Source organism: Triticum aestivum, chromosome 1B, assembly GCF_018294505.1.
Source record: "Triticum aestivum cultivar Chinese Spring chromosome 1B, IWGSC CS RefSeq v2.1, whole genome shotgun sequence".
Taxonomy (NCBI): domain Eukaryota; kingdom Viridiplantae; phylum Streptophyta; class Magnoliopsida; order Poales; family Poaceae; genus Triticum; species Triticum aestivum.
Window position 1 is genome coordinate 74011930 of NC_057795.1, and position 10449 is coordinate 74022378.

At 48.3% G+C, this 10449-nt stretch overlaps 1 protein-coding gene across 2 annotated transcripts; it reads right to left on the reverse strand.

Annotated features, from left to right (window-relative positions):
• Window positions 1-3306: 3306 nt before the first annotated feature.
• LOC123108066 (uncharacterized) lies at window positions 3307-10150 on the reverse strand. Of its 2 annotated transcripts, none has more exons than XM_044529926.1 (5): window positions 9110-10150; window positions 7757-8221; window positions 6577-7608; window positions 6212-6365; window positions 3307-5129 (listed from the first exon to the last, which is right to left on the reverse strand). In XM_044529926.1, exons 1-5 carry the CDS (start codon window positions 10109-10111, stop codon window positions 4147-4149), a joined length of 3636 nt encoding a protein of 1211 aa, XP_044385861.1. In that variant the 5' UTR covers window positions 10112-10150; the 3' UTR covers window positions 3307-4146. The 2 variants fall into 2 exon arrangements, with proteins under 2 accessions (XP_044385861.1, XP_044385868.1); XM_044529933.1 differs by having other exon boundaries at window positions 3308-5117.
• Window positions 10151-10449: the final 299 nt, after the last annotated feature.

The following is a 10449-nucleotide window of genomic DNA, read 5'->3' on the forward strand; positions in this document are numbered from 1 at the left end:
TAGTAGCACAAACAAATGTGGAGTGTCCCAAGTTTTGATTTGGTGGCCCTATGATGAGTACAATTTTTGTGTTGCTTGGAGTGCATGCCATGCAAGGAGAGGCGTCCAGGATGGGTGTTCCGTTCCTTGTAAGGTTTTCTTTGAGAGCCTAGCCTCTTTTATGAGTTGAGGTGGTACCAACTCGTTGCTTCTAAGGTTAACTATGATTGTTGCTTATATTTCGGTGCTTCAAATTCCATTTTCATGTGGCACATGTGTATAAGCTATCTTGAAAAGCCCCAAAATTCCATACACTTGCGTGCTCTCACGCATCATTTTATTTAAACGGAGGCAAAAACTTTGCTTCATTTCATTGTTGATTAAAAGGCAAAAACTTCACTTCATTTCATTGATTAAGAAGAGGATTTTTAGCAATAGTCAACACCCGCTCGCCATGAAGAAAACAAAAACACAAACCATTATTGCACAACTTCAATAACCCACAGTTTGGCAAAACCTGGCGATGGAGGTGGTCAGATGTCCAAATTTTATTTTGAAAGATTAGCCACACGAAGAATTTGACTTTTGGGGACGAGTAATTGTTCCAAACTGCTGGTTTCATGATCGTCGGGTGAGCCCCTCAATCTGAGCCTTTTACATTGATTTCAACTCGTTGCTTCTAAGGTTTACTACGATTGTTGCTTAAATTTCGGTGCTTGAAATTCCATTTTCATGTGGTATAAGCTATCTTGAAAAGCCCCAAAATTTCATAAATATGCGTGCTCTCACGCAACGTTTTATTTAAACAGAGGCAATTGCTTTGTTTCATTGATTAAGAGGCAAAAGCTTTACTTCATTTCATTGATTAAGAAGAGGGTTTTTAGCAATATTCAACACCCACTCGCCAGTGGGGAAAACAAAAACAAAAGCCACTACTCTTGCAACATGATTAATCTCAAATACGTTGCCTGGTAATGCTCCACGTGAAGCCGCGTTATTTACAGTGACGATAATAGTTGAGTGCAAAGAGTAGACATTCTAAAAAATCCGGGCATTTCTCTCATTCCAGATTTCCCAGGAGATGAGCATTAGCAAGGACGTCAACGCTTTTAAACTGAACCTTGCACACTGATTCCGATGAGTAGGAGCCCGAGACAATGAGCTTCCAAAGTATGGCATCCGGGGAGTATTTAACAAAAAACTACCACATTTCGTGGAACTGTGCCTACAAACTACCACTTCACAAATTTGTGCCGGAAACTACCACTTTTTCACTAATCGTTTACTAAAAACTACCATGTCGGGAAAATGGTCGATTCACCTCTTCTAAACGCCTTTCTGATAGGATGGGCCCACCTGTTAGGATCAATCTTCTTCCTCCTCCTCCCCCTCTCTCTCTCTCTGGCATTTCCTCAAACACCTCATGTGCACTTCGCGCTCTTCTCAATGGCGACGCCCCGGCGAAGCATGCGATGGCGGCCAGCAGATGGAAGCCCAGCGTCCTGGACGACGAGGTCGCTGAGCCTCACCACCTGGCTGCTCCCGGTCACCAGAGCCTTCCTCTCCTCCATCTCCTCCTCTAGTGCCAGCGCGCGCACACACAGGCAGCCGCAGCCGGCGCCGGCTCCCACGCACGCGGCGAAGCAGTCCAGCACCCTGCCCCCATGCGCCATAGCCGCAGCCTCGCCTCTGGCCTCTCTCAGACTCGCCGCAGCCTCGCCATTAAGTTGGCCTCTCTCCTTTTCACGGATTAATGGCAGGAGCTAGTCATGTCCGCCGTCGTGCCCGGGCTTGAGCTCAGCCATGGTCGCGCCCGGCCGCGCTTGCTGCTCCTGCTACTCCTTGCGGCCCGCGCCGGCTGCTCCCTGCTACTCCTTGTCACCCGGGCGCGGTCTCGAGCTCAGCCATGGTCGCGCACGCACGCTTTGCTGCTCCTGCTACTCCTCGCCGGCCGCTCCCTGCTGCTCCCTGTCGCTCGCGCCTGCTGCTGCTCCTGGCCTTGCCGGCCGGCGCCAAGGGGTGCTCCGCCGTCGTGCTCCGGGGTGCATCACCGCGCTCCGGCCAGAGGAGCGCTGCCGCGTGCAATGGAGGGGCGCACCGCCGCCCTGCTGGAGGTCGTGCTCCGAACAGAGGGGGAGAAGGATGAGGAGGGTCGGCCGGGGGTTGGATGGGCCAGCCACCGAGCTGCCCGTGCTCTCGCTTGCCGGCAACTACCTCGCCGGCGAGCTCCCAGCCATGGGGCACGAAGACGAGGTGTTTGTTGAAATGCCTAAGAGAGATATAGGAGGAGCAAGAAGATAGACACTGACGTGTGGGACCAACTAGTCAGAAACGCGTTTAAAAGAGCCGAATCGGGCTCTTTTTAGACTTGGTAGTTTTTAGTCAAGGATTAGTAAGAAAATGGTAGTTTTCGGCACAAATTTGTAAAGTGGTAGTTTGTAGGCACTGTTTCATGAATTATGGTAGTTTTTTGTTAAATACTCGGCATCCGGGACTTCATTATTTAGGTGTACCTCATTAAGAATATCCCAAAGGGAGAAAAATTCCATGATGTGCTTCACATTCAAACCCACTGATATGTCAATCTTGTTGGTCCATTCATCGCCCATAAGGGCCTCGATGATGGTTATGTTCTTAAGCTTAAACTACTTAAAAATTGAGGGAGCTATCTCTTTAGGCTTCACCAATTAAGTCATGACGCATGCAAAATTTTGTCAACCTCCTGTCTCTAATTGTGATGGTACATAATGCACTTGTAAAAATGATCCATGTCGACTACTCCCTCCGTTCTTAAATATAAGTCTTTGGAGAGATTCCATTATGCATCACATACGGAGCAAAATGAGTGAATCTATATTCTAAAATGCATCTAGATACATCTGTATGTGGTCTATAGTGAAATCTTTACAAAGACTTATATTTAGAAACGTAGGGAGTACATTACACAGAGTTCCCATGCCAACCCACACCGGTTTTGTCTGCTCAAGCCACGACCACCTAAGATGGAGGGCCCTCACAAATTTTTTAATGTCGTGGATCTCCAACTCCCCAAAGTTTGTTGGATGGCAAACAAGATTCCATTTGACTTTGAATTGCCCTCTCAAATCCTTGTCTGAACCAACCGTAGAAAAGATCTTAGAAAATTGATGATGGCTTTGGTTGTTCCCTTAGGAAGGACGAGCATAGTTAGGTGGTAAAATATTGCCCAATGACGATGGAGTCCACAATAATGCAACACCTGACAATTATAAAATACTTCATCAACCACCCAATAAACTTTTTCACGATTTTTCCAATCAGGAAATGAAAGTACTCCATGCACCATGTAAACGTAAACGGTAGCCCCAAGTATCGCATTGTAAATGTTGTAGTTATAGCTGGGAACAACTCCATGATCATAGGAAGATCAATGTCCACACATCGAATAAACACAACTAAACTTTTGTATGAATTGGTCTCGAGGCTCGTGGCCACACCGAAGTTTCTCAATAAAGCTGCAAGTATTGCTTAACCGGTGCCACAAAGACGACCACATTGTCAACATACAAGTATGAAAGCAAGGTCACCTTCCGTCGATGGTGTTCCGCAAAGTACCCGAACAACTGTACAATAACTTGCGTCGATTTGTATGACAGTGGGACGTAACTTCAAGTTACAAGAACTTGCGTCGATTTGTATGACAGTGGGACATAACTTCAAGTTATCAGATGGACACAGAGGACTTCAATGTGGAGTTGCTGAATTTCAAGGTGGTTGATCTCGATGGAATGTCTTAGATCGAATCTAATCTAGACTAAAACTAGGGCTTCAATTCCGTTGTATTGGCGCTTGAAGTAGAAGCTGCCCCTTTTCCTTTGGTCTTGAGGCTTATTTATAGCTTATCTTGGCCCGCCAGGCTCCTTCGTGTTTTGATCCCTGATAATCCCATTGTCATAGCACTTTTCAAAGATGAAGGTAGTATGGAGTCTTAAACACACAAGGGGCTAGGGTACTGCTCCAAAATACTTTGCGTTCAGCCGCACTGCACATTCGCTTTCCCAAACTGCAGCGAAATGAAAAGGATAGCTGGGTCTCAAATCAAGAAACAAACTGCCATATATGTACACAGAAATTCTCTCAGAAACGCCGAATCAAGAAACCAGGTCAACTAACTCCCCGCGGCATCAGTCAGCTCGTCTGACTGCATGCATCATAGGGGAGCACTGACGATATCAATACTTTTGCACTCTCCAGCTGCTGCCTTGAACCTTCATCGTCAACTCGGCCATCCTCCTTGCAATGCCTGTCGATCTCAAAGAAGCTCTCGCGCAGAGAATCATGAGTGAGCTGCAGGTTCTTAGAGGCTGACGAGCTGCTGCTGCTGCTGCTCCCAAGCAGCTTGTCACAAACAAAACGTGCCAAGCCTAAGACGATGCCATGCTCCGCTCTCTGCAGCGCCAACTGGAGGTTGGAAAGCAAAATGCCACCCACAGGATCCAGGATTTTAGGGCTTCCTTTCCTCAGCAAGGTCACCATCATTTCTGCTAGCTTTCTGGATGACGGTGACTCCTCATGCTCGTTGCCCTGCTCGCTCTGATCATCCTCCCTAGGTTCCTCAGCCTCAAACAGCTCATTTTTGGCCAGAGCAGCAACCCACAGTGGCAAGTCAGAGTCACCCAAGTTGCACGTCTTGTTAGCCATCTCACTTTCTGGCCCAATCAACCAGCGGCATCCAAGACCCAATATCAGGACTGGCAGCCACTGTTTTACAGCTGAAACTAATGTGAGAGCAAATCTCGGACCTGCAAATGATTCGGCAGCAGGTACAAGATCAAGAAGATTATTGGCAAGGAGGAAGGTCTCCTCTGAGGGACTCGATGACTCGGTTGAGCTTGCTAGCACCAAATGAAGCAGCTTGGCTGCGTAAGTGAAGGAGCTTCGTGTAAGGATCAGTATGTCTTTCAGATCGTCCCCATTGAAAGATGAACCCTCACTGTGCCTTTTCATGGCTGACGCTGCATATTTTGTGTAAGATGATGCAAATCCCACACATCTTACTTTACTCTCATTGACCAGCTTGATGGTTGTCGTATCAACAATGAACTTAAGAATTGAAGTGCCAAGCACAATCACATTTATTGTGCCTTCTGCTGGACTTCCTGCACAAGATGCTATCAGAACATCAGATAATCAGTTGAGTTGACAAATAAAGAAAAAAGTCCATTTTACTACCCTGAAGAAAGTTGGTGGTTCACATAGGCCCCTGATCTTTATTTCTGCTCCTTTCACCCCCTAAACAATCCCATACCGGGCAAAATCAGTCCCTGGGTGGTTTGACTTGACAGATTGCTGACGTGGCAATGGTCAATGGGCGGTTTTGACCTATGGGTGGGTCTCCCTCGTCAGGCTGGGCTGAGACAGAGGAGCTCCTCCCGAGCCTCCCGAGCAGCTTGCCTCCCCGAGCACCGCGCCCGACCCCGCCGCCACTGGCTGACGCCGACGATCGCCGGAGTTCCAAGCTGCTGCCCCAAGCCCCTGCCTCTCCTTCCTCCCTTCCCTTTCCTCTCCCTTCTCTCTTTTCCCGGCTCAGGTACAGGTCACGCGTTGCCACAAGCTCGCCGGCGGGCCATCTTCACGCCTCCGCCGGACATCGGATCCGGCCGGAACCAGACCAGATGGGCCCTAACCCTGAATCTGGCCGCCCCCCTCGCCTCCCTCCTCAACCTGCATCGCTGCAGCACCGCCGCCGCTGCCCTGCTACCTCCTGCGGTTGGGCAGCCGCCGCCACAAGCTCGCCGTCGTGCCGTGTTCACAACCCCGCCGGACTTTGGATCCGGCCGAAACCAGACCAAATGGGGTTGCCATCCCTGGATTTGGCCGCCCCCACGCTCCCAAGCCGCCTGCATCGCTGCGGCGCCGCGCCGCTGCCCTGCTATCTCCTGCGCGAGGAGAGGGACAACGATGCCCAACGGCTGGGCCCCCCCACCCACCTGACGAGGGAGGCCCACTCGTAGGTCAAACGCGCTGTTGACCATCGCCACGTCAGCAGTCAGTCGATTCAAACCACCCAGGGACTGACTGTGCCCGGTATAGGATTGTTTAGGGGGTGAAGGGAGCAAAAATAAAGATCAGGGGGTTATGTGAACCACCAACTTTCTTCAGGGTAGTAAAATGGACTTTTTTCACAAATAAAGGATTCGATTTAAAGAGGGTTACCACATAACGAGTTTGTATGGGTTTGATAAAGCCATACCTTCAGGTGTGACATGCTGCTGATGTTCATGTTCTGCAGATTTCTTGTTCTTGTTCAATGTTGACGTTGTGTCAGTGGAAACAGTAACAGATCCATTTACAAATCTGTCATAGCAACTCAGCAGATGGTCCAGTGACTGGTTGACAATTGTCGACTGACACAAGATGAAAGTTACAATTAGACTGGCAAAATATTATATACAAATACTGAGTAACATTCACATAGATGATAGATCTATGGAAAGCTATCTAAGATAACAGTAGTGCAATCAACAAATCATGGTTTTGTTCCTACTGATGCCTACCAGATAAGTACGCTTTATCAACAAGATAATAGATGTGGTGGCACTGCACGAATGGACTCACCTCAGAGCAGCTCATGTATGTTTGATCAACATCCTGAAGAGCACTATATGTAGCCAAACTCAAATAAGCAAACACTGGAGAGAGGTCTAGAGATTCAAAATGTAGGCATTGCTCAATGTACACTTGAGAAATGACCTTCAGAGAAGAAAATGCAATTTCTGCATAAGATCGCAGAAAAGCAGCTCTCATTTCCTCTGCTTTTAGTATTTCATTGAGCTGCCATGCTGCTCCCCCTACAGCAGTAAGTTCTTCATTACTCAGGATTGCTGATGTGGATGACCTATTTCCATCCACATCGTCAGACCTTGCTGGCGTTTTCTTAAGCGACTTCCCTTTCTTCCTCTTTGTAGATGCCACAGGGCATGATGGAGGTTCAAGTCCATACATCCCAGAAAAATAAGAGGCCTTAGATTGCAAAATATTAGTCAGTTCTTCAAACATTTCATCAGAACGGCCACTCAAATGTACCAGCTTATGCGCTGCCAGCAATGCTTCTTGACATTCTTCCTGCTTGGAAGTCACAGCAGCATTCACAATTATGTTCATGCATTCGATATGTAACACACATAGATCATCAGGGGATACCGCTGGCACCATGCTGAGAACAGCAGCCTGGGCACCATCAGAAACTGCAGTTTTAAAGAGCAGCTTCAGTTTAGCATTTGGAAAGTACTCTCTCAAAGCAACCAAACTAGAGCCTTCATCAGATAAGCTTTTTATTAGTTTGGCGGAAGCAATAACAAGACCATCAGTCTGCGCTGAGTTCAATCCTGATGGTGACAATGCCAGAGTAATAGAGACTTTGATAAATTCAACAAGAGACCGCGGGGATGATCCTTCAGACAGAGCAAATTCACAAAACCTTGCTCCAGCTGCCGGCGATCTCTTTATGAGTGCAATGCAGCGAGCACATGCTTCTTTCAAAGGCAACTTAGATGGAAAGTAAGAAGGAATGAGAAGCTCTGTGATTTTTTTAGCAACACGGGGATGATCATCTGCAAGTGAAGATAATAGAGTACCCAAACCAACAACCTGAACAGAAAAGTGTGTATTAAAATCCTACCCAGAAATATCCAAATATACACTGGCCTATGTGCTCAAATTGAAAATTCTGTAAATGCAAAGGTCAGTTGGGCTACAGTGTAAACCAAGATATGCATGCGATAACTATGTACCATACCTTATTGTACTGGAAAGATCGAAGATCACGAATAGCTAACAGGAGATCTACAGCAGCAGCTCTGACAGATAAAGCAGGATCAGAAACCATATCGCTTAATCTTGGAAGTAGCACTTTCAGTATGTCATGACTTTGTGGATTGTCAAGCAAGTATATCAGACCATTCAGTGTTGATAGGCGAACTTCGTTGCAAGAATCTTTGGACATGTCATCAACAATTTTACTCAATTTTTTTGAAATGGTTGGCGATGGAACAACTTCCCAAAACTGGTTAAGAATACGGCAAATTCCTTCAACTGTGATTGCCCGTATTTCTGGGCAGTCATCCATGAGAAGTTTGTCTAGAAGGAAGAACTGCTTCTCTAACAGAGGATCATTGACATCCTTTGTCACATCTGGGTCTTCAAGGGGAAATAAATCCAGTAGAAGATGTAAAGCATTACGGCGAACATTAGAGTTTGCAACCTGCCACAAAGTAGACGTTTGATATGACCATAAGAATGTCTAAACTTAAAGTGTTCCATACCTACTATTTCTTGACAAATACATGTTAAAAGTGAAACGGGAGAAGTGATTACGACTTCCTGAGTACAAACTAAACTTGAAGTAATCCATTGAATTTAGTAAACTTGGCCAATGTTCTAAAAAGATGACAGGTTGTAATGTTTCTCTGATACGTAGAGCATCAACAGTAATGACCAGCTATGCAGCTTTGGGAGTGTGGATGGGTTATTTGAAGGCAACAGTATACATGATATTCTACCTATATAGAATCAGATACTGTTCAGTATGTTAATCAAATGTTCATATGCCTTGCTATTTTAGACATGAATAAATTCCAGTAGGCAAACTGTTAGCTAGAGTATCACGGTACTGACAAATTTCATTTTGTCAAGAAACCTGATCATTGTGTACACTTTCCCTTGTGAGAAGATTTGCAAGCTAACATGAGATACAAACACTAAGAGGCTAAGATATCATGTTACAAAGTTGTGTGAAATTGTGGATGCTTTTCAAGTTTACAGTCATGTGACGAGTCAAACCTTTTGTTTGTTTGTTATGTCAGCAAGTACTTTGAAGCTCTGCTAACACTACTAGGACCAGGCATTTTAGCATAGCCCACTGTCTGACTCTGACATTCTTACACCTTTCCTAAGAGAACCATTGTAGTATTATAATTCATCACCAAATCACTTGAATTGTGATTTCATCAACATCAGAGCAAGCATTTTTCAAGTGATTATTAGTATTATTATACATACTCGCTTCCCTCAGGTACCAATTCCAATTCGTATCAACACTAGCCACATATAGTTCCACCACCCATAGAGAAGAGCAAGACTATGCACGCACCTGCAATGACCGGAACAGCACAGGCTCGGACAGGCTGAACACCAACTTTTCAACTCCAGCCACTGCCTTCTGCTCGACGAACGCCCAAAGTATCCTCCTGGCAGCCTTGGCCACCTCCTTGTCAGCGGCATGGACTGCTGCCTCGACCATCCCCTGCAGAAACCCTTCCCCAATCTCCCCTCTGACCCACCCTCCGTCCTTCCACGCTCTGAACACCACCTCGCCGTAGGCGACCACGGCCGCCCGCCTCCCTCGCATCATCCCCACCTGGGCCCTTATGAACTCCAGCCCCTCCCTGGCGAGCCCCTCGCTGACCCCGAGCACCAGCGCGAGGAGCTTCCTTCCTTCCTCGGCCTTGAGGAAGTGGGGCGACACGAAGCAGCGCAGCAGGAGCACCTTGAAGTCCGAAATGCTCTCATCGGTGTAGTCGAGCAGATGCAACGCTTCGCGGAGGGCGAAGAGGCGGCGGAGGAGCGGCCTGGCATTGGAGCCGGAGGTGAGCGCCTGGGAGAAGAGGTAAGGCAGGGTCTGGGCGACGAGCGCGTCGCGCCCTGGAGCCCCGGCGCTCCAGGCGAGCTCGAAGCAGGAGGCGGCGAGCGCGGCGACGGGCGGGTCCTCGGTGGCGAGGAGCGCCAGGCGGTCATGGAGGAGCGCGAGCGGGCGGAGAAGGTCGTCCCATCGCGGCGGGTGGGAGAGGTGGGTGAGGAGGAGGTGGAGGAGGACGGCGGCGGGGGCGGCGGCGCGGGGGGAGACGGAGCCGGGGTCCGGGTCGGGGGAGAGGGCCTGGGCTAGGGTTTGCGGGAGGGAGAGGAGGACCGGGTGGGAGTCGGGGAGGGAGTGGACGGTGTGCTTGAGGTGGGGAGGGGTCTTTAGAGCTGCTGCGGCGGTGGGAGCGGGGAGGAGGGTGGCGGCCAGGGCGAGGAGGTCGGTGGAAGAGGAGGGGGCAGACCCGTCGGCGGCGGAGGCGGGGGTGGTGCGGCGGCTGCGGCGCACGGGCGGCATTGCGGATGAGGGGTGAGATTTTCTGGTGGGGTTTGAAATGGGACGGAGGGAGGTCGACGGATTTGGAGAAATTTCGGGAGGGAGAGAGCCACATCCACGTAGGCGGCGAAAGAGAGCGCAAACCAAAAGATTTGGGGTGTGTTCGTTACACGAGTTTGATTTAATGGGTGTTTGGTTTAAGTCTTATCTTAGGCAAGATAATTTTTTGTTACATTAGAATCTCACATTACATACACTCAAAAAATGTGGCAAGATTTTCTTAGACTTGCCAATTTATGGCTTCTGTTTTATTGAACTAACCTTAGGCAAATACTAGCTCGCTTAACCGTTTTTTTCCT

Coding starts and splice junctions, on each gene's coding strand:
- LOC123108066 (XM_044529926.1), bottom strand. CDS start 10,111: ATGCCGCCCGTGCGCCGCAGCCGCCGCACCACCCCCGCCTCCGCCGCC. Junction 8,222..9,109: donor TGCTGTTCCGGTCATTGCAG/GTGCGTGCATAG, acceptor ACTTTGTGGCAG/GTTGCAAACTCTAATGTTCG. Junction 6,366..6,576: donor CATACATGAGCTGCTCTGAG/GTGAGTCCATTC, acceptor ATCTTGTGTCAG/TCGACAATTGTCAACCAGTC.